Raw genomic sequence first — 22,496 nt, 5'->3', positions numbered from 1 at the left:
TTCCTGTGGTGTCGATCTCTTTAAATACAGTCAATAGTATGAATTAGTACAATAATTGGTACATCTGGCTATACTTTACACTGATGCCTATCAGTACTTATCATTCTTATGTCAGTGTAAGCACACTACAAGCTGCTCTTTGCCCTGAAATCGGTTTATTACTGAAGAACCATTTCTCATAAAATATTATGAATTTAGATGTTTTGTTTTGTTTTTTTAAAGCAAAGCAAAACTTTCAATAATCAACATTGGGAAAAATAATAATAAAGCCCCACTTTGTCGTTGTGAAGATCGCCTGCAGAAATGTACATTTGCTTATTTTGCACTGTATTCCACAACTGACTTGGGCCCCAGCACAAAATGTGCAACTTAGTGCAGAAATGATACGAAAACATCTGAATGACAGAGCCGCACGACTCGAATGCTTGACCCAAGACAAAAGAGAGAGAGAGAGAGACAGAGAGAGAGAGAGAGAGAGAGAGAGAGAGAGAGAGAGACACAGAGAGAGAAAGAAACATTCTCTATGACTTGTAATGAAACTGTGTGTTGGATGGCTCTCCCTTTAGGGAAGCCTGAAGTCAGGTGCAGATTAGAAAACACTGAAGAGGAATGTATTTAATCCAGAATATGTAACATCTGTCTGCATATGAATAGGTTGATTAGTAGCTTTAGTGTAATGAAAGCTGATTCTACTGAGTGTGATCACTGACTATATTTACTGTCAAATGTAATTCTAAGGCATACGATCTCTAAATTACGATTGATTTCATTTTAAAAATTCAATCCTTGACAAGCAAAGTGCACTGTCTGCATGGGGTCATGGCCAAGAAGTAAAATGAAAGTAGTTACCCAATAAAAATATTTTTCTCGTTTTGATTTTTAAGAATGCTTTATTACAGATAACTCCAAATAAAATGAATTCTTGAAGAGGTTACATTTAAAATCTCTATTCAACTGCATTGCTGACACACAGATAATCACGTCAAAATAAATACAGCAACAGGATGTAGTCAGAAACACAACACAAGCATACAAGCTACAGCACATCATCAGCTGTAGGCAAGTCTGCCAAGGCCAGGAATCTGTTCAGTTTGAACTCAAAGTCAATGGGGCGTTCACTGGGAGGCCTGTAGTTTCCACTCATCGCTGAGCTCAGGTCGGGGATGAGTGCACAGTTTTCTTCAAACAAGGCCAGTTTCTTTTTGTACATCTGGCGAGTGCGGTCTGAGCTCTTGGGGTTGAAAGCTATAAAAATGAGAGATTTTAGGTATTGCTTAGGTAAAAGAAACACATGTACATGTAAAAATAAATATGTCACAACTAAACAATTTCAGTTTGAATAGTGAGACTGACAGCAAATGAATATGAACATATATTATAAAGTAGAATTACTCCTGCTGGAGAAAGGTCACAAAGTCAACACAGAAACTATTCACTTAAAACAGTAAAAATGAAGTGTTAATGGGAGGATTAAACAAAACAGTAAACCTCGTCACAGAAAACACTGAAGCAACACTTAAAGTCCTCATTATCAACAATAACACATCTAAACATTCACACGTGATAGTTCTTAGAGCTCAGAAAACCGTCACATCTTGCTTACCTTTTAAATAGAAGGCCACATATAGGAGAGCTGATCTTTGTATACTGTGAAAGGGGTACTTTGGTTTGAGACACCCAACAGCTGTCATGGCCTTGATCACTGCATTTGCCACTCCCTAAAAGAATGCATGTACAAGTCAAAGCTAGGTTGATATCACAGGACTATTAGAATATTTTTCAGGTGTGTTTGAGATTGTCTCACCTGTTCCAGATAGCCCAATGTTGGCAGGGAGGTGAGGGCTACCGGCTCACTGAGAGGAGGAACTTTCCTGGGCAGCTTCTGGTCCCAGTAAGCTTCAGGACTCCTTCATAAGTCATGTGTGGACACCAGGTTTTAACATTATGTTTATGAGAATAGTAGAACGTAGCGAGCGTAAACTAATGCAAACGATCTTTGTAAGAAGAAAGCAGGAGAAAATGACACACTTTTTGAAAATGTACAAAACTCTGCACCTTAAAAATTTGTCCTGTTTCTGCTTTGTCTCAAAAATGTAGATGCGTCCTTTGTATTCCACAGCATACTCCCTCTTTCCTTGAACAAGGGCTTCATACCTGGGGACAAAAAAAGCATTTCATTTCTGTTGAATATTCAGGGTGGTGAAAAGTCCAATAACTACTTCTCAGTTTACTAAAATTGATGAGTAAAATAATTACAACAAGTCCACTTCCAAATACAGACTGATTTAGAAAAGAAAAGAAATCTACTGCTTTTAATTAAAATGATTTGTGGACACATAGCTGTTGGGTTAGTGCATGGCCAATACTGATCCTAAAAAAAACATACAACTTTGTTTTGATTCCTAGATAAGTCTTAGAAAATGCACTCAGGACATGACAAACCGTGACTCATCATTGATGTGTCAAAATCAACTTTTTCTGTTGACTTGTAATTTGAGGAAAACAAAAAGAAGAATAAAGTGAGCATTTTAAAATATATATTTTCAGCGGGTGACTAATGTACCTCTGCTTTCCATCCAGGTAAGTGACGGGACAGAAGCCCTTCATCTCCACTTGCTGTGGGAACCTGGTCTTCACCTGAAGCTCAGTCAGCTTTCTTGGCAGCAGGTGTGCTTGTGGGAGCGTGTGTGGGCAGCCAGGTGGTACAAACTGATCAGGAGCAGACAGGAACTTCTGTGGTTGAGAAAACAACACGAAAATTATTTTAATCAGTTATCAGTGTTGTTTTTACATCCTATCCTATACGTGGTTCAATAAGGGTCTAAATTTTCACCTGAAACCGAAATACTGTAAGTTGTGTTTTTGCGTTTATAGTTTTGTTACGTTGACCGAGTTTCAGCCCAGATGTTCAGCACGACCAACAAAAAAAGATGAAGCTCCTTCAGTTCTGATGGAGGAACCGCTTTGTCTGTTGCTGTCACTCTGATTAGTTCAACACTGACTGTTCAAGTTAGTGGTATTTTAAAATCTGATACCAAAATGATCATATTTAATGCAAATATATGTTGTGACTTTATGATATGTAAATAGCAAAGGTGTCTGGTTGCTTGCGGAAATCACATCCACATTTTAAAGAACAAGAAGAAGAAGCTAATTTTCATTGAAAGCCTTCTTATAATCACTTGGTGCCAGTAACTTATGCGCGTGCACCTCCAGCTCACTCACCTCTAAATGGTTTTCACTACACATCCTGTAATAGCGTCCCCTGTATACGGCTGCATGGGTCAAGGCCGCAGTTTCCGAGCAGTCCACCAGGTGGTAATGCAGAGCCAGGCAGACGGAGCAGTAACTCTTAAACTCTCCAAGGCCATGCTCCAGTTTCCTGGGTGTGATGCACAGCCTGTTGATGCAGGCTGCTTGCCCTGTTAAATCAACATGCATGGGGTTGGAATATTTTAAATATATGCACAAAAACATGAGGCTATAAGTTTGAGAGCAAATAGTCTATTTGGTTTTTACACTATTCATATTTGCCACTGCTGCACCCAACCTTGCTAAGCTGATCCCTGGAGAAGCACGTTATTAATAATACTTACCGCTTCTCATCCTCTCCAGGTAAGTGTGGATATATTTCATGCTGATGCTGATCTCCTTTAGAATATTGTTCCAGAGCCACCATTTACTCTTTAAGCCATCGAGGACGCACCAGTTCTGATACTGTTGTTGGAAGTGATGCCTTACACGCTTCACCTCTTCCCTGTAACGCGTAGTAGAAATGTGGAGGCTCTCAGGGCTGTCGTGCATCAGGTAAGGCCTACAGTAGGATGGAAAGGGGAAACAGGGCACTTTTTTATATATCCGTGATGTTTATCAGCTGCTAGACTTCGGATTTCTGAAAAAACAGTGTATTTATAGTTGCTATTAATGTGTGTTGTCTGACTTGTTGGGCTTCATCTTGTCTGCCGCGCCTCTCTTCAACACCTCCACTGTGTCCAGCTCAAGCTCGACTACTATCATGGGGATGATGCTCCGAAAGCCCATCAGCTCTGCTTGCTTCAGAGTCATCGGAAACCCATCCAACACGTACCTGGAGTGTGACAGAAGTAAACACTGCCTTTACAAACAGCACATCACACACAGGTTTCTTAATAGTTGTGAGAATGAATATGGCATAGCGTTGCTTTTAATGTACAACAGTTAGTTGTGATACTTGTTAATGTATGAATGTGACAAAGCCCTCGTCTTCACAGGTGGGAAGTAACGAAGTACAAATACTTGGTTACTGTACTTCAGTAGATTCTGCAGGTATCTGTACTTTACTTGAGTATTCATTTTTCTGACCACTTTTTACTTTTGCTCCCGACATTTGAACACAAATATCTGGACTTTCAGCTCCTTACATTCTCAAAACAACAAACGTCTTTATCTTTCCCAGCAGTGAAGCTCAGCACAGCCCTGCCTGCCTCAGCTGCCTGCCAGAGGCTTTCTAGCACTGCAGGACTGATGTTCAGACCCAAAAGGGCCCGTCTTCATCCAGAGAACTCTGAGAATCAGCTTCTGCTGAGGCTCAATAAAAGATGTTGGTAGTCTTGAAGAGACGAGTGTTTCCATGTTGATCATAATGTTTAATGTTCATCATGTTGCTGAAATGGAAAACTGTCCAGTGATGTGTTTCTCTGTAGCAGCACTGTGCAGCTTCTCAAAGGATGAAAACAATCCTATTTTGTGTGCTTCAAACTTTTTTTGTTTTGCAGAGTTATCAAAAGAGGCATCGCGTATCAACGAAGCTAAAAATTCATTTTTGCTTTTGTACTTAAGTAAATTTCTGAACCTGTACTTTTTTTTACTGGTACTTGAGTAAAGGAGTTGAGTCAGTACTTCTGCTTTTACCAGAGTCTACTTTTACACAAGTATCTCTACTTCAGTAAAGAATGTGAGTACTGTTGCCATCTGTGCTTGTCTTACCCTCCAGTGCTGCAGGCTGTGCTCATGAGTGCCACTTCGAGACACTGAATTGCCAGTTCATCTGGCACAACGAGGCCCTGGGAGAGATAACTTTTCATCTGGATGGCCAGATCAGTGTGCTCCTGAGTGTCAAGCACCATACGCATAACGCTGCCGATGGACAGCCGAGCCAAGCCATGTTTTTGAGCAAACATCTGTGCCACTGCAGCAACACCAGCAAAGGCAAAACAAACAAAAAAAAGACTGTGAATTTTTTAAAAAATGAAATCGAAAATTGGATGACTTTCAGTTTTGTTGAGTCTTACCAGTGGTTTTTCCAGATTTGGGAGGCCCAGTGACTGCCAGTCTAACAGGAAGGGACGGGGTGGGCTTGGGCTGCCGAAGGTACTTTAAGGGGTTGAGCATAAATGTGTTGCGGTTCTCTTTAGATGTGAAGAAGTAGATGTACTGATGGAAGAGCAGGGGATATGAGGTACTGAGAGGCCACTGCAGAGGCTGGATCAAGTCGCTCTCCTTGTACCGCTGTAGGTTGCAAGATATACATTGAGACAAAAAAAAAAAAGTCTTATTATTTACAGGAAATTTGATAAAGCTTTGCTACTTTACATGTCAGCACAAAGGAAGAGAGAAGACATGAAAGTATTTGAAATGCTTTTGAAAACAAACTCTATAAATGATGCTTACTTTGATGGGGTCACAGCAGCCAAAGGCACTGTGTAGCTTATAGGATGACAGCAGCAGCTTATTTGCCAGCCTGTATGAAATTGGTTGGCATGTTTGGAAGATTGACTCCCTGTTGGTGAGGAGGGGCTGAATTCTTTGGAGCAGCTGATTCTGAACAATCTTGAGCTTGCGAGTTGCATTGATTGCCAGTTTGGGTATATTTTGTTCAATTAGGAGTTCCTGATGATAGAATAGCACAAAGTGGCACATGTGACATATGTAAAATACAACTATTTCACTGTGTGGAGCTTGTCCTGAATACAAAACTATCAGTGTGTTGCAGCCACGTCATATTGGTTTGTCTTTGTGGATTAGTGTCTTCATACCATCACAGTAGCAAGGTTGTTTTCATCCGTTTCAAAACGCTTTTCTATTTCCATCTCCAGCCTCTCAGTGGCTGCATCCTCAGTCTCCTCAGTCTCCTCATTCTCTGTGCCTTCGTTATCCTCTTCATCAGCTTCTTCTCTCTCTTGAAATCTGTCCTGTTTGGTTTGGAAATAGGGAGTACAGCGATGAGGTTAATCAGTGACGTAGATGGGAAATCAGGGTTATAAGCAGTTTACTTGTCTTTCTTTTGCTCGCCTCTGGATCTTGTTCTGCCATGAGTTCAGCTCTTCTCTTGGACATGCTCTCCTCCTGTGTCAAAAAGATAGATAGCATTAAATGTGTCAGACCCTGAGATAATTAACAGTAGCTGTCAGGGCAGACAGCAGGGCGAGTGCTTCATCATAGAGTTGGTTCAAAAATTACACCAATTACTAGAACTACTACCACGTCACTTTCATACCCGTTTTTTCTTTCGCAGATCACGTAGGAGCTTCAGCTGTGCTTCGCGTTTGTTGCGGCGCTCACGCCAGTTATCCAGGTATGTCGGCAACAGACGGTTCTGAACATGCTGAACATCCACTTCCATGACGACCACAACATCAGGGAAAAGCTGGTGATGCAACATGTACTCCACCTCATCAGAGGTATGAGGGAAGCCCTCCAAAATAAAACCTGTGGACCTGCAAGGTAGAGTATCTGAAGGTAAGTGTCAGGTGTTCACAAAAACTGAAAAAAAACAAAAAAACATGCCAAATTTATGTAATGTCCATGTATACAAGAAAAGCATATAAAGTAAATACACATAAATAAAAACAATGTTCATGTCTTGCATACAGATGGAGACACCCGGTTGACTGAGGTTAGCACAAAGACTAGACTTTGCTTTCCTTGGACAGAGCTTTGCCAGCTACTTCTGCTTCTTTCCAGCTTTGCGGTAAGCTACGCTATCAAGCTTTAGGTCTTATTTTCACATTAGGGCTGGATTAGATCTAGTCCCAGATGAAAACCTTTTTCAAATTGAGATCTTCATTTAATTTTTCCTTTAGTGTAGGACTAGGTTTAATTCATGTTTAAGAGGCTGGCTGATAGTGTGTCAGTGGAATAGTAGCATTCATCTTCTATTCTAACTTTCACCAAACAGAAAGACAGCAAACAGGCGCTTTGACCAAAGTGAGTGCATCTTTGAAGAAGAGACAGGAAGGTACATGTATGGTTCTTGTTTCCAAAATGTTGCGATAACCATGTCCAGGATCTGTGGATTCAGTGGATCTCCACTGGACAGATAGGCCTTGATAGCCATTTCTTCATCAGTCAGTACAACTTCCTGTTATAGAAACACAAAAGCAAATTCACCCCCCCCAAAAGGTTATAACTAAAAACTAATTTGAAGTTCTATAATACAGAAAATTGTCCTGGAAAATGTTTTCATTAAAGCTGACCTCAATGTCATTCCTGTCGGCATCCTCTCCCGTGGCTTCCATTGGTCGGGCCTCCAAGTCTTGAGAATCATCCTCCAAAGATGCTACCTCATCAGCACAAGGTACCCGTTTCTTTGTCTTGGCCATGATGAGTGTTTGAAGATGCTCCCTGAACTGAATGTGGAAGAGGCCAAGATGCTGTGCCAGCCACTCGCCATTAGTTGTCTTGCCTGACCCTCTGGTGCCAAGCAAAAAGATCCGCAAGGCTGGAGGCTTAGAGACAAGAAGACAAGGAGCATGTCAGGGAATTTTTGTTCACCTCATGACTGTATTACTTTTCTTTCTGTTCTCATGTCAACCTGTACCTTGAGAGGCTCAGTCTGTGCAACAAAATGTTCAGGGTTTTGAAGGAAGGAATCCCTGGCCTCCAGGCTGGAGAAGTAGAAAATCTTCTCACGGTATTTGGCTGCAATTTCATCCGTACAGGGCCGCAGGACATTATGGTTTTTTAAGGCAACAGGGCAGAAATGATGGGTATCTCCTAATAATCGCTTGGGTGTTGTGTCCCCCTGAATTCGTTAAGAGGAAAGAATCCTGGTAAAAGGTTGTTTATGTTATTAATACTCATCAACAAAGCAGTAGTGGCATTATAAACCAGTAGTTTATAAAGTCAAAACTAATCCGATTGAAGTTTTAAAGTTAAAAATCTCCTCAGTTTACTGACTTCATCCTCCTCCTCTGCTGTATAATCGTCACTGCTGCCTTCTTCGGCTCCCTCCAGGTCAGCGAAGATCTCACTATCTTCTGCCTCCACATCCACCTCCCAGGACACATGTTTAAAGGGTTCTAAAGATCATGCATGTAAACCAAAGACAGAATTGTTATTTCTTCTTACCAAAAACGGCATCCAATAGAATGTTCCATAAATAGAGAAATCATTCAAGGTCTAGCAATTTGAATTTAATTTGAACTTAAACCTGAAAGTTTTTGTGGTGCAAAAATTCAAAGATTGCAATGAGAAGCTTTACACCCACTCTCCATTTGTTGGATCATCTCTTGAAGCAGATTTTCAGGGCTTTTGCTGCCAATCTCCAGTACACAGTGAGTGACTGTCAAAGCCGACTGCATTTGATCCCATTCGCTCACAAACTGTTGTAATGACAGCTTATACTCATTCGTCTCTGGGCCGTCTGGATCACCCAACAGTCCCGCTGCTTCACCTACAAAGGCAGGAAGCAGAAATAGATGAACAGTCTGTATCTTGATAAACGAAATACAATCAGAGTATATTAGAGACTGAAGGACATTTCAAGTCAAAATGTAAAATGCAAGTGTAAAAATGACGTCAACTTGTTGGCAATGCTTTGTATTTGTGTTCCCTACCCTCATGTCCATCGCTGTCTCTGAGGCAGAAGACAATATCTGGGAGGATTCCAGCTTGCTGTAAGGCATCCATTTGGGTAAGGTTCCTGGGGAAATTGTCCAGCACCCAGCCAGTCCTGCACTCAGCGTCTGAGTCTGCCTCTTCAATCTGTAACAGCAACCTTATTATTAGTTACTTTGGTTGAACACTGATTTACTTCTTATCAGAACTGTGTTAGTGGTATGAATGTCTTGGTGATATGTCTATATGTACAATGTCATGGATGCAATGCATCAAATGGCAACATTGATGTTTAATAGAGCTTCGCGTTAGTTCAGACAGGCACGGAGTCAGAGTGTCACATGGCCCCTCCTGTCCAATTGCCATCGCTAAAATCCAGCCCACCCAATTAGTGTGCTTTATAACTGAGGCAGTGTTCATTCATTCTGCCCGCTTCACGCTCACAATATCGCTGCTACTCCAGCCTCTGCAGATCGTCAAATCTCCTTCTCCTCCCCAATCACCACCTTTTAAAAACAGTTCAATCTCATATAACCCCGATGTTTCCCATATCGTGGGACTGTAGGTTGCAGAGGGTTCATTATTGTACCTTGAACTATGTAATCTAGATTCTGTAAGTGAAGACTATTTAGTTGGTCTCCTGTTCTCGCGTTCATACTGTATTTGAAAAATTGTAAATTGTAAATTCAAGGCTCTGCGGGGGTTTTGTGATCTCAGGGATTATCTGTGTCATGCTTGCTCAGATTGTTCCAGAGCATCACGAGCAGAGTCACCGCCAAACTCAATGTATGTGATCCCAAATAAATGGTTAAAATCTGACAAAGTGTCCTGTCTGAAATACAGGTAATTATTCTTAAAGATAATTTCCATACATTTTGCAAGAGCGGTGGGTTTCTTGAGTCCTAAACATATATTAATGTATCTGCAAACATGCTGCTGTGCAACTTGAGCACAGAAAAGCCTGTGTAAATGCAGCTGCCATGCTTGACATCTTTAACATACCTCTTTCAGACGCCTCTCCAGTACCTCAGCATACAGGCCCAAGGGAGACGTGCTGAAGTGTTTGGCTTCTTCCACAGCAGCAAGCACCAAGGCTTGTACCTCTGGATGATCCTCTGTCACTGAGAACAGCAGAAAACATTTGATCTATTGGCTCAAAAATACAATATATGTTGCTGAAAATGTTAGATCTTGATGCACAGTGAGCTCCAAACCTGTGACACAAAAACATACGACTGAAGTAACATCAGCTAAACATGTCATACACGAAAGGGATGAAGAAAAGTTACAATATTTAAACATCTTACCCTCCACAAATCTGGTTTCATCTGATTTTTAAAAAATCATTAATTTTGTGTTTGATAATATAAATCACATGTTCAAAAATGTGCAGAAATAATGTCTTATACTGTACACTGCTGCAACGTTCCGTTACATATATACAAATAACACAAACTGGTTTAGGATCTATGAAACATTGTGCTACAGCTGTGGTAGTCTAGTATAGTACATACAGGTGATAACAAAAACTATCAGCAGCAAATATCAAGCATCAACAGAACTCAACGTGCCTGAATTTTGTTCACCATCTTGCGGCATCTTCATCTTGATTTTCTCTATAGCAACCTGTGTTGTCTCATTTTTGATCTTGTCAAGCCTCTCCTTTTCAACCGTGGTCAGAGCAGGCAGCAGCAGTTCCTCCATGTCAAGTACCACTGCGTTGTAGTGCTGAGCTAGAAGCTTGCATACGGGGCTCTTCCCTGCCTGAGTGGGCCCAATGATGGATACTCTGCAGGGGAGCCTGGGCATCGGAGGAAGCAAGTACCGTCGGGGGTTTGTGACAAATTTCTGGTAAGCCTCATGAGATGAAAGGATGTACACTTTGTCCTGGAAGCTGTAGTGTTTGAGATGAGAGTTGGTTTGACATTTTTATCCAGCTGCACTTAAAGTCATTGAAGAGATTCATCATGTTGAAATAACTACAAAAGATTACTCACCCCACAGAAAGTTCTGGTTTGCCAGGAATGGCCTTCCCCTCCTTCAGAGCAACAGGACAAGTTCGGCCCCAGCGGCTCCTTCTCCACCTAAAGCCGGGGGCCACTGTCCTAGTGGAGGACATATTTCTCAGTAGATCCTCCTAAAAAAGAAATAGACAGGAGTTAAGCAATTTGGAGTGTATTCAGTGGAGAGATCAGGTCAAAAACACACCAACATATTCCAATCATTTACCTTGTATCAGCGTTATGTGTTTAGCTTTCAAATCTAGGTTGTTTGAAATAATAGTGTTTTCTATACATTCACATAATTGTGTTTAAATAATTTATATAGATTGCCAGACCGTGCTAACATCCTCAGGCAATTCTTCATCATCATTGTGGTGGAGCAGGACTGGAAGGGAGACACGCTTTATAGCCATAGATCCAAGATGTGACATTACAGACTGGAAGTTAAAAAAAAAAGAAAAAAAAAAGAAATCAGCAAACCAAAGTCACCCACAAAATACATATGCAGTTAAACACAGACTTCACACAGAAAGCTCTTCTGTTTCTTAATTAACACAAGACTAACATTGCCTCCTAATTAAAAACTTACTCTATTCACACAATCAGTTTAGCAGCAGATGCTGCGTATCCCCTTAAGACTGTTTATGTCCTGTTCTTGTCCTTACCAAGTGCAGCTCTTCAGCTGTATTGTTTCCATCCAGCTCCAGCAAGTAGAGGGGATGGTGACGCATCATGTAGTCCTGAAAACACATCAATTCACTTCCAATTTACTACCTCAAAAAAAAAAAAAGAAGTACCTTAATTTATTTTAACAATTATTTTTTTCTTCTGTCAGTGGGGTATTTCACTGAACCGCCAATCTGATCACACTCACAACAAAACATAAAATTGGGCAATTATGAAAACACAACTTAGGATCATCTGGCCATCTGTTCACTAATAGTAATATCTCTGATGATGTCTTTGGCTTTACCAGCCTGATTCTGATAAAGCCAGACCATACAGCTCTACACTTGTATAGTCTCTCCTTAGAACCTCGAAAACAAAACAAGGAGAAATGTTACATTTCATTACTCTGATTTGCCATTTGAACAATAGGGCTGGCCTGATGTAAGTTTCATAGTAAACATCAACTCTGCTAAATTTCTATCAAGCCCATAAGGGCGGCCTTCTAAGTCCCAATAAGGTGGCATATTTAGCCATCATTATATGAACATACTGGTGGTCTTCTAAATATGATCCAAAATTGTTCATCCATCCATCATCTCTGCACCTTAATCCTCACTAGGGTCATGGGGGCTGGAGTCTATCCCAGCTGACTCAGGGTGAAGGCAGGTTCACCTGGACAGGTCACCAGTCTATCACAGGGCTACACTTAGAGACAGACAACCAAGCACACTCACATTCACACCTACGGACAATTTAGAATCACCAATTAACCTCAACATGTTTTGGACTGTGGGAGGAAGCCGGAAAACCTGGAGAGAACCCACACTGCACGGGGAGAAGCAGAAGCAGAAAGATCCCGGGTGTCCTCAACGGGACGCGAGCCGGCGACCTTCTAGCTGCGAGGCAACGGTGCTAACCACCGAGCCACCTTGCAGCCCATCTAAAGTTGTACAGAAATGAAATCTTCCAAATCGCTGATTAACAGTGGACAATGTTAAAAAAGGATTGTGACATTTGGCTCTGCCCTGTGTTGTGTCGAACAACAACCCTCATTGTACCTCCAGTGGTCTGAGCACGGCATCCTTGTACATGTTGATTCTAACAGATGCATTTCTGGCCAGATTCTCTGGTGTCCACACAATCTGGTCAGTATTACTTCTTGGGAGCTCTTCCTCCTCAGCCTGCAAGAAAAATATACATGTGAATAGGATAAAGATTTTAACTAGCAGATAACATCATCATTAAATTTCCTCAGTTGATTACTAACATTATGCAACCAGAGGAGCCCCCTGCTGAATAGTAGATAGAATGCAGGAAGAAGGCCGTTTGGCAGTGACTTCACTTTTAGGAACCAGAGGCTATGTATATCTTTTATGTGGATAAATGATGCTTTTATAAAGCAGCAGCGGATGGTGGGGGCCAACAGGCAGAGCTCTGAGTCTAAATATGACATGGTCACTCAATGACAAGAGTTGTTCTCCCCTGAGCCATACCTGCTCCTCTTCACTCCCCACATCCTGATCCTTGATGTCCCTCGTCTTGTTGTACACCTCGTCACGCTTCCACTGATCCCTGCTGTATAACTTCCCCGTTTCTGGGTGCTGTTTCAGGCCAGACAGCCTCTGGACCAGGTCCTTGTCTGCACACTGATGGGAGATAGGATGTTTTGACACACAATCAATTGCTAACTCAAAGAAAGGACTAAATTACAGCATAAAAAAACTAAAACAGCTAAATGCAATGTACATTTGGAAACAGAGAATATGACAGCAACCTTGATGTTAATGATGAAATCAGGTGATAGCTTGAGGTTTTTGATCAGTTCTATCTGCTCATGAATCTTCAGGCATTCTTCTGACATGAATGGCAGGCAGCTCAGTACGTAGCCTGTATCACAACACATTCATCATCAAACAGTGGCAGATATCCAGTTCTGTCTTTTAAATGACAGCCTGCTGTCAAATAATTGCAATTCATTCTTTTCAACAGTACAAATGACATTTGGTGATTGAGAAGTTTATTTGCATGCATATTCATTGTACTACATAAGTTTGGTAGGTGATTTACCGTAGTGCTCCACATCTGGTGAGTTAAGCCTGGCAAGAATCAGCTGCATCACCACATCTTCTGGAATACTTCTTCCCTCAGACAATATATCCAAGAGCTAAAATTGTTAGATAATGCAAGTTAGAGGTTTAAATGGCTGTGAAACACATGATGGAAGAAAGAGAGTGCTCCATGAAGTGATGCAGAATGCGTTACTCACCTCTATGCCCTCCTTTGTTTTGCTTTCGATGTGTGTGCTGAGCAGATCTGTATCTGAACGATTGTGAAAGCAGAGAAGAAGTATTTGAATGTATGTCACGTTGGTACACAGAGCAGAAACACTAATATAGAAACGAGGCTTACCATCAATCAGGACACACCTCCAGGACTCAGCAATTTTTCTGGCCAAGGTGGATTTTCCAACACCCTGTCACAAAATGGACACGGAGGTCAAAGAGAGACTGGCTGTACCCCAACCCAGTGTTAAATCCTCATCTATAGCATAAACGTTTAGGATGTGTTTTGTTACTATATTTATAACATGACAAAAAGCTTCACGTCCCACATGTCGTTGCCTAATTAATTAACAGACTGTACCATAGTAATAATATATTCACCACTATGTGTTGCTCTGAAATCCACAGACCTATTTCACATGTAATGCTAGATAAACAGAGGAATTACAGTTGTGTTGTCTTTATTGTGGCTACAGAGGCTTCGTTAACGGGACTAGTAACACCTGTGTTTACCTGCTGCTCCAATGGCTGCCTTCACAAGTGTTTGTGTGCATGTGTATAGAAACGGGACGTTACCGGTTTGCCAACGACAATGAAACAGGTGGGTTTAGCCACAAGACTCTCTCTCTCAGCTTCATCTTCTGTCAGCTTGTCCACGAACAGATCCATGTCGGTCTACTGAACACAGACAAGTAATGGTGGTGAACGCTTACCGGAACCGTTACTCTGCAAAGTACCGACACACAGCAGAAGTGAAACAGCACAAACATTTGCTATCATATTTCAACAGAAGTGTACCTACTGTTGCCTTGGGGCATTCCTTTAACGAGTTTTCGTAGTTTCCGTTTTGTTTCTAGTCGTCGTTGCTAACTAGCATTAACTAACGTTAACTAGCATACTACTTTAGGTGGCCCAGTCAGCGTATACTGTTACCATAGCAACCTAGAAACTAAAGCGGTTAGCTTGTGGATAGCTAATGCTGTCTAAAGCTAAAGCTAAAAATACGTTTTCCATGTTAACAAGTGTGTTTTTTGCTAAAGTTAGCACACAAAGCCCCTTTTCAGTGAAAGGAACATATTTAACGAGGAAAACCATTTTATTAATCGCGTTTTCAGTCTTTTGGCTTTTTTTTTTTTTTTGACTCTGCGAGGCACCGTACCAGCTGACTAGTGAAGGCAATCATGACAGTCACCTGACTAAAACAAATTCTGGTTGCACGCCGCTATGCTAGCTGGATATATGTGAGTAGTTTAGGGACATACCTGGTTCAGCTCATGAATAAAACGTTAAACAGCTGCTGGTTGTCACCGCTCGGCTCAGTGAGACAGCTAGCTTCCCACTAGCGAGCTACTAGCTTGCTACACTACCGGTGAGTAGCGTTAGCTAGCAAAACAGGATGCATTCAGCAAGTTTTTAGAAATCAATATATTTGTCTCCTGATGATGTGACGTTGTGGATGTACATGTTGCTCTGCAGCTCTTCTGTCGGCTCCTCTGGATCGGGACTACTGGAGAACACAAGGATCATAAAAATGCCTCAAGCAGCGGCCATCATCAGTGGGATCCAAAAGATGGTTTTGTACGAAACCAGAGCAGTAAGTCTGACGTGATATTTACTAACACAGTCTCTTCATAACTCCCCAAACTTCTAACTAGCCTCGCTGTAGGTGACAAAGCAAACCCAGTCTCTATGGATCACATCTCGACCTTGTAAAGCTGTCTCTGGACTCTCCTGATGCTAAAGAGCTTATTGTGGAAAATGCTCAGTTTTCAGGCTTTTATTGACCAAAGGGCATGAAAACCGTGCATGTCTGTTATTTCTTCTACTTCCTGTTCAGACAGGTCACCACCTTTGAGTGCTGCCTTGCTCCACTTTGTGTCTGCTAAAAGATGAGTGGCACACAGCTGACACAGAGGCCCAACTGTTTAGTCAGGGCAGCCAAAGTCCATCACTTCTACCAAAACGTGGGCTGTGCTGATTAATGATCTAATCACACCAGTGTAAGAAGGCCATGCTCAGTCTGGGATGGTCCAGTTTCAACAGCTCACAGATGTAAACATGAGCATGGAGAGGGATTGTGGGGCACCGCGATAGAACTGGACTAGTCAGGAACACTAGATGGCAGCAAAAGAGTGTTTGTGATAACTGACTACTCCAGGCCTCAGGACATGACCTCCGTAGCATCAGTCACAGGCATTGGTATCACAGTTGTCTAGACAGTCACAATAATTACACTGATCTCAGGTTGGATCAGCTTTATACATATTTAGATATAAATATGTGCACTTCACAGACAGTGCATCTTTCCTTTTTAGTTTATTTGCTGCATATTGTCATAATAAAAGTGAAGATACACAGCCTCATTTCTTCAGTTGTCAGTGCGTCTTTAAAAAAAATGTCTGTCAACAATAAAGTGTGAGAATCAAGCTGTGCACAGAATGACTGATGCCTGTCGTCACCAGGTAAAACACTTCAACTATAAGGCAGTAAAACATTTCATGTTGAACTTCTGTCAGACCTTTTTACTGAACAGTGGATGCGCAGACTGTGTAGCTATTGTGGACAAAGAGATATTAATACAAATATTATATATTGGGACACTGGGAAGTGTGGAACAGGACAAAATCGCTCTAATGGTTGCGGACTGTACCGATACATGATGTTCCAGTGTAATGTTTTTTAGTGGAAACAGACCCCATCTGACAAAAATAATGACTCGAAAGAAAGAGACATGCAAGGAAGACACAAATCTTGTGTTACGATTTAGCTTTGTGTCAAACGTGTGCTGTGCACTGTAGTTGCAATACGTGTTTCTATACTGTGATGTCATGATGCACATCTGCCTTAGATACCTTTTGTGTGTAATTTCATTAACTTCTAACATGTTCGCTCCTACTGGGGTCGGTTATTGTGGAGAAAAATTGTTGTAAGTTATAGAAACAAAAGGCCAAAAGAAAATGAGCCCCTAACAACAGGGCTGCACTCGAGAGAAGTGGATTGTCATAATAGTCTGTTGAAATGTGAACACTGCCTGTCTTCCCTGCAACACATCGTCCAGTAATATAGTGTTCTCTCATATCTGGTTATCGGCACTGAATATGAACTCAGTGTCCTCCAGGAGAAAGCTTCAATGCAGAAAATATGGACTCAGACATTGAATGTTCTTGTCTTCAGTATGCACTCATTAGCAGAAGCAGCTATGCAGGCTTCATGTATGAAAGGCCCCTGTGACAATCCACACCAAATGAATTGAAATTCACGGTGTATTCACGATATGGTGTTTTTCTTTTCAGAGGTATTTTTTGGTGGGGAGCAACGAGGCACAGACCAAACACCGAGTCTTAAAGATTGACCGCACAGAACCCAAGGACCTGGTCATAATTGACGATAAGGTAAGCGGCAAGTTTCCACCAGACTTAGCACAGCGCCAATGTATGTGCTTATGTAATGCAGTACAGTACGCCTGGGGGGAAATTGTACAATCACTCAGCCAGTCCCAAGTGTATTGTCGATGACAACTTCACTGATGAGTGCTGAGTGCACCTCCTTTTCTTCTCCGCTGCTCATTACCGCGACCTATGAGCTGCTAGTTGATTTGTTCATTGCTGCTGCGGGTGATTATGATTACGATGTGTTTATTATTATGAAGCATCCGTGGCTAAATATCCATCACCCCACGCTCCCATTCCAGCTGATATTACACTGACCTTAGAAAACTGCTTGTTTTTCATTTTATTGGCTCTGTATAGTAATTGATATGCAGTGTGGAGATGCCTGAGGATGACGAGGGGGTCTGAGGCTTTAAAGGCTCCCTCATCTTTCACGTTCTTACAGTTCTCATGTAAGGAAAGCTTGGACTCACACAATGAAATAGAAGGTGGCCTAGAACTCCTTCGATAGGGTTACGCTGAAAGCCGAAGAACTGAACAAGTGGATTCTCATGAACCTATTTTGAGTCTTTGCTGTCTGTGGAAGAATGCATTTAATTCAACCAACCAAAAATACTGAATACTGAAGCATGTACCGCATTGTAGATTGCAGTATTTTTCTTTTGGGCAAGCAGTAGTTGTGAAATTTATTGTATAGTTGAGAAAAAGAGCCATTTTTCTTTTTCTTCACAGCTGAATAATAAAAAATACAGTTGCTGGTGATCATTAAAACATTTCAGAAGCAAGTTGGGTAGCAGCTAATCTATTTTTGGCTTAATTGCTTCACTGAGGATCAATCTGAGCCATTTTGTAGAAAATTTGTGTCATTGATTAAACAGGCTCTGTTATTAATTTGCTTATTTTTTGCTCAGACAAGAATTCTGTTGTACCGGTCTTGCAAGCCATGTTGACTGTTGTTGTCAAAAGCTTCAAATGCACACTGTGACAGCCATGTACGTGTCATATCATACATGTGTGTGCATGTTTTTTCCTTTTCTCTGCAGCATGTGTATAACCAGCAAGAGGTGCGGGAGTTGCTGGGCCGCCTGGACCTGGGCAACCGCACTAAGATCGGCCAAAAGGGTTCCTCAGGCCTGTCCAGGGCTGTCACAGCCTTTGGCATCGTGGGTGAGTACAGTCCCTCCACTCTCTTCCTCACTGGCATCGCAACAACCGCTGCAGAGCACAATGACGGCAGCATGCACCTCATCTTCCGAGCGTTACCTCTACAGTTGACCTGGTTTTGCCTTTTGTGTGCAGGGCATTGAAAAACGTAAATAACAGCAACACCTGGCAGTATAATGCAGGTCACTAAAATACAGCCCTGTTACCGGTCAGAATACGTTTGCGAGCTCATAATGTTCAATTTTCTCTCTCATTTTCTAAAGTCAACCTTGCACTGTTTATGTGCTCCATATAGGACAGACGAGACTTTATTACATGAGGCGTTTATGTAAGCGAGCGCATCACTGCCTACTCCATGAGTTTTTAGTGTTGTGTGGAGTGGTAGGTGTTACAGAGCAGCCGAGTTCACGTCCTGACTGCATGATGAGCGCTCCAGCTATGACCTGCGTTGCCCACCTTGTAGTTAACAGAGCAGACAGTGGTTGATTTTATCCCGATGACTTCTTCTTATGAGTGCTACCAGCAAGCCCAACCAAATCAAACAAGAAAAACCATTTCCACTCATAAACCACTGCTAACAGGCTGATGATTTTCAGGTATGCTTACCACAATTTCCACTTAGTTTGGTGCACCAGCATGCTAATTATTACTGACGAGGCCTGACGGGGATGTTAACTTGACCTCATGATGCTGAAGAGAAAACTGAGACATCACCAGTACTCATTATGCTGCATCCGCTCATGACAACCCAGTCGGTAGTTGTGGGGGTATTTCACTCAAAGCCTCTAACGTGTAGGCACTAGAGGGAACATTGGGGCTCTGTGTAGTGATAAGGGTTCATCTTCACAGGAGCAAGACTGTTGTGATTTCCACCTCCCAAACCCCAACAAGCCACAGCTCATCACATTCTGAAGTTTTGAAAAGGTGCATTTATTTACAGTGCTCAAAAGGTGCAAACTAAAAAAGGAGTCTACCAAACTTCAGAGAGGACCAAGGACAAAATAATAAACCAAGAAAAAAATCTGTGCTCAAAATAAAATCAGTCTGACCGAACCAAAATCAAAATACAATCTCTGAGCTTCCTAACAGAACACAAACAGGAGAAAAATGGTGAACCAGAGTAGACAGCCCACCCCTATGGACTCCTCTAAACACAGATTACACGGCGGACTCTACGTGGCCGCCGTGGTGTCGCAATCCCTCGTTCCTCTGGGGCCAATCAGCTCCCAGCTGTCAGTCGCCGCACCAATCCGCTCTCTGCCGTGGCACACCTGTATTTGCGTGTTGAGAGACGGGAAACGGGCACAGAAACACGAGACAAATCATTAATAACACGACCGCAGTCGTGACATATAGTTATTAGGGTTCATGTCCACAGGAGCATGACTCAGAGCAAATGAATGGTCTTACATTTTGTTTATCGTGTGTGTGTGAGGGTGTGCGCAAAGGAAGACAATTGTTCACTAATATTTGCGTGACTCTTTCAGTGCCTGACAGTATCACATGTAAGATAAAAGTTAGTCCTGCAGCCCTTTTAATAAAGTGCTATAATAGCATGCTCCTAAGATTTAATTCAGCGTCACCTCGAGGGCTCGGTCACGCTGACACAGACAGATTCTGACTTTGACGTCTGCTTAAATAAATTAGAGGCTTTTTCCTCCCTAATACCGTCTTTGTTCACAAGTTGTTATTTTTGCCGTTGTATTGAACAATAGAGCGATGCAGCCGGTAAGGCACAGTGTATCCCGAGAGGCTTCTTTCTTATTACAGTATAAAATGAGTATCATTATTGTAAGTATATTTTTATTCACTTTCATTTGTCAGTTTTGTCAGTCTGACCTCCGTCTTTTGGGAAGAAGCACAGCAAACTAACGCAGGAATTGTCTGTCTGCAGAACCACATGCGGTAACGCACAGGAAGCGAGCCGCGGACGCGTAGTTTGCTCTCACACGAGGCAGCCGACACACCTGATCAGTCGTTACGCAGCGTGACATCCCTCATCTGAAAAGTTTGAACGCTGGGTCGTGCTTAATTTAAATTCTCTAGATGAATGAACTCTAAGAATCACAACAGAAACTGTATAAAGATTTACAATTACACTTTTTTTGTGTACAATTTAATTGACAACGGGCACTTTAGCAAAGAGGAAGCAACAGTGTGAAGTCACATGTGACACATTTGAAGGCAGGTTGTTTATCCATTCATTTATTTTCATGATTTGATGTAAAGAGATGAATTTATAGGAGTTTAATCAGTGACCTTTAGAGAGACTCCCAAATACTAGCAGCTTTTAATATTATGTAAGTATTGTGTAAAAGAGCAGGAATTAGGGTGAGAATATGTTACAGGTGACTAATATTTAAAAAAACGATATATTATGTGATGCACGGTTTAGCAGGGCAACTGACTGAAGTCACGCCAGGTGCTCTCTCGGCTTTCTTAAAGATCCAGCCGGAGCCAGAGGAGACGTTACACAACTGTTCCTGCAGGCTGAGGAGCACTCCTGACCTTGCACCTGCATTTGTAGCCTTCACGTTGAATGCTGAGACACAATATGACCATAATCCCCCTCGCTATCCAGCTGACGGCACAATGGCACCGAGATATCTGCAGCTCTCAATGTTCAGCTGCATAATTGCATCGGTGACCCCCACCATTCATTTGTTGGCAGATCACTTTGAGTTGTATTAAAAGGATGCTGTATGTCTCACTTGCATAAACTACTTGCCTTAATGAGTCATTATCAAAAACATAAAGACATCGTTTATGTTGTGTATTGAATGCCACAGAAGAGAGAATGGCTCATCTAAAGCTGAAAGCAAATCATCGACGCTGCACGATACTTTCTAGGTCAGTTTTTAATTATGTAAGAGTGAATGGATTGGATTACATATGTAATAATGTGAAATATGGCACACAGACACCCACAGTCCGCCTCCACAAATAGACGTATTCACTTGTTTGCACCGCCAATGCTACTGCTGATTTGCAGGCAGCAGAAAGGCTGACCTACAAATCAACTTGATCAGAGATTTTTTTTTTTTTTTTCCCCTGAACTTCCATGGCACCTCGAGTCAGGGAGTGTTGATGCTAAGCTGAAGGTACAAGTTACATGAAAGAACATTGCATTAGTTTATCCTAAAAGGTTTTCAATGTTTTTTCTTGACAGGGTTCGTACGGTTCCTCGAGGGGTACTACATTGTGTTGATCACCAAACGCAGGAAGATGGCTGATATCGGGGGCCAATCCATCTACAAGATTGAAGACACCACTATGATCTACATTCCCAATGACTCGGTCAGAGTCACGCACCCTGACGAAGCGAGGTATTGTCTTACTCCTGTCCCTGTCATCCTTCCTTGATGTTTGTAAGGGTTCTGGTATATGTACTTATCATTTCTCAGTGGCAGAGATTATTGGCAATATGTGGATATGTTGCTATTGTTAAGGACGGTATATTGTAGATACGTATCTACGGTCAGAGAGTGACACGGGAGATCAGAGGTCTTTGGTCTCTAATATTGAACACAGTTATCCAGTACGTCTGAACAGTCATATGGTTTCTGAAATAATAATCAGAACAATACACCAACTGTGTCAATAAACCGAAACACAGAATACAGTGCCTTAAATTACAGTCACATAGCAGTCTAAACTTACAACTATTAGCATTTAAAGTTGTGTAATAACTTCTGAAACTACCACACCAGATTATCTACATAACTATTAAGCTTAGAAACCCTCAGAACAGCCCTGAATTGTGGTGCAAGAGGTTGTACACGACCCCAGAATGAATCTGTCAGAAACACGTAGCATGCACATGCACACTACAACTGAACCAAAATGGAAGTTTTGACACTTTATCCACTGAACATTGTCCCTAGAATGAAAATATCAGCCATTTCAAAACATCAGTGCCGGATAAGATGATAAGAATGTCGGGACAATTGCTTAAAGCTTCAAGAATATTGACTGTTTGTTTGTTACACACGATGATAGCATGTAGACAGGTTTGGTGACTGATCCTCTTCGCCTCCATTTTTCTCACCTGTGCAACGATGACACGTTTTCAATTTTGAATCACCAAACAATAGAAATGAATGTCTCTGGCGTGATCTGAGTCACGTTTTCTTGCTTTAAGCTTTGAGATGTGAGTTTGACTGACTGGGTTT

At 41.8% G+C, this 22,496-nt stretch overlaps 2 protein-coding genes across 2 annotated transcripts in view; one reads left to right on the top strand and one right to left on the bottom strand.

The window, feature by feature from the left end:
* Positions 1 to 912: 912 nt before the first annotated feature.
* ak9 (adenylate kinase 9) lies at positions 913 to 14,597 on the bottom strand. The gene is made up of 33 exons (XM_008301434.1): positions 14,574 to 14,597; positions 14,348 to 14,449; positions 13,899 to 13,962; positions 13,756 to 13,808; positions 13,557 to 13,653; positions 13,264 to 13,376; positions 12,983 to 13,135; positions 12,548 to 12,664; positions 11,486 to 11,560; positions 11,156 to 11,257; positions 10,815 to 10,954; positions 10,389 to 10,711; positions 9,820 to 9,938; positions 8,817 to 8,964; positions 8,468 to 8,653; positions 8,158 to 8,279; positions 7,799 to 8,002; positions 7,455 to 7,706; positions 7,221 to 7,339; positions 6,476 to 6,695; positions 6,264 to 6,324; positions 6,015 to 6,184; positions 5,650 to 5,868; positions 5,271 to 5,487; positions 4,966 to 5,167; positions 3,941 to 4,087; positions 3,597 to 3,814; positions 3,226 to 3,422; positions 2,564 to 2,733; positions 2,056 to 2,154; positions 1,805 to 1,907; positions 1,604 to 1,718; positions 913 to 1,245 (listed from the first exon to the last, which is right to left on the bottom strand). Exons 2-33 carry the CDS (start codon positions 14,438 to 14,440, stop codon positions 1,037 to 1,039), a joined length of 4,827 nt encoding a protein of 1,608 aa, XP_008299656.1. The 5' UTR covers positions 14,441 to 14,449; positions 14,574 to 14,597; the 3' UTR covers positions 913 to 1,036.
* A 379-nt stretch (positions 14,598 to 14,976) lies between these two features.
* fig4a (FIG4 phosphoinositide 5-phosphatase a) overlaps positions 14,977 to 22,496 on the top strand; it is a 53,835-nt gene continuing 46,315 nt past the window's right edge. Inside the window, exons 1-5 of the mRNA XM_008301433.1 lie at positions 14,977 to 15,140; positions 15,248 to 15,365; positions 17,065 to 17,163; positions 18,204 to 18,327; positions 21,494 to 21,650. Coding sequence (XP_008299655.1) covers positions 15,303 to 15,365; positions 17,065 to 17,163; positions 18,204 to 18,327; positions 21,494 to 21,650 — 443 coding nt within the window. The 5' untranslated portion in view covers positions 14,977 to 15,140; positions 15,248 to 15,302. The remainder of the gene's footprint in view (positions 15,141 to 15,247; positions 15,366 to 17,064; positions 17,164 to 18,203; positions 18,328 to 21,493; positions 21,651 to 22,496) is intronic.

The sequence above is a fragment of the Stegastes partitus genome, unplaced genomic scaffold (genome assembly GCF_000690725.1).
Source record: "Stegastes partitus isolate 25-593 unplaced genomic scaffold, Stegastes_partitus-1.0.2 Scaffold1671, whole genome shotgun sequence".
In the NCBI taxonomy this organism is placed as follows: domain Eukaryota; kingdom Metazoa; phylum Chordata; class Actinopteri; family Pomacentridae; genus Stegastes; species Stegastes partitus.
Note: the sequence above shows the minus strand (reverse complement) of the source record. Positions and strands in the feature narration are given on the sequence as shown.

Excerpts from the sequence above, each read along its gene's own strand:
- ak9 (XM_008301434.1), bottom strand. The coding sequence starts at position 14,440 with ATGGATCTGTTCGTGGACAAGCTGACAGAAGATGAAGCTGAGAGAGAG. Across the intron at positions 10,955-11,155 it reads TGCCTGAGGATGTTAGCACG|GAGGATCTACTGAGAAATAT; the intron begins GTCTGGCAATCT and ends TTTCTTTTTTAG. Across the intron at positions 3,815-3,940 it reads GACAAGATGAAGCCCAACAA|GCCTTACCTGATGCACGACA; the intron begins GTCAGACAACAC and ends ATCCTACTGTAG.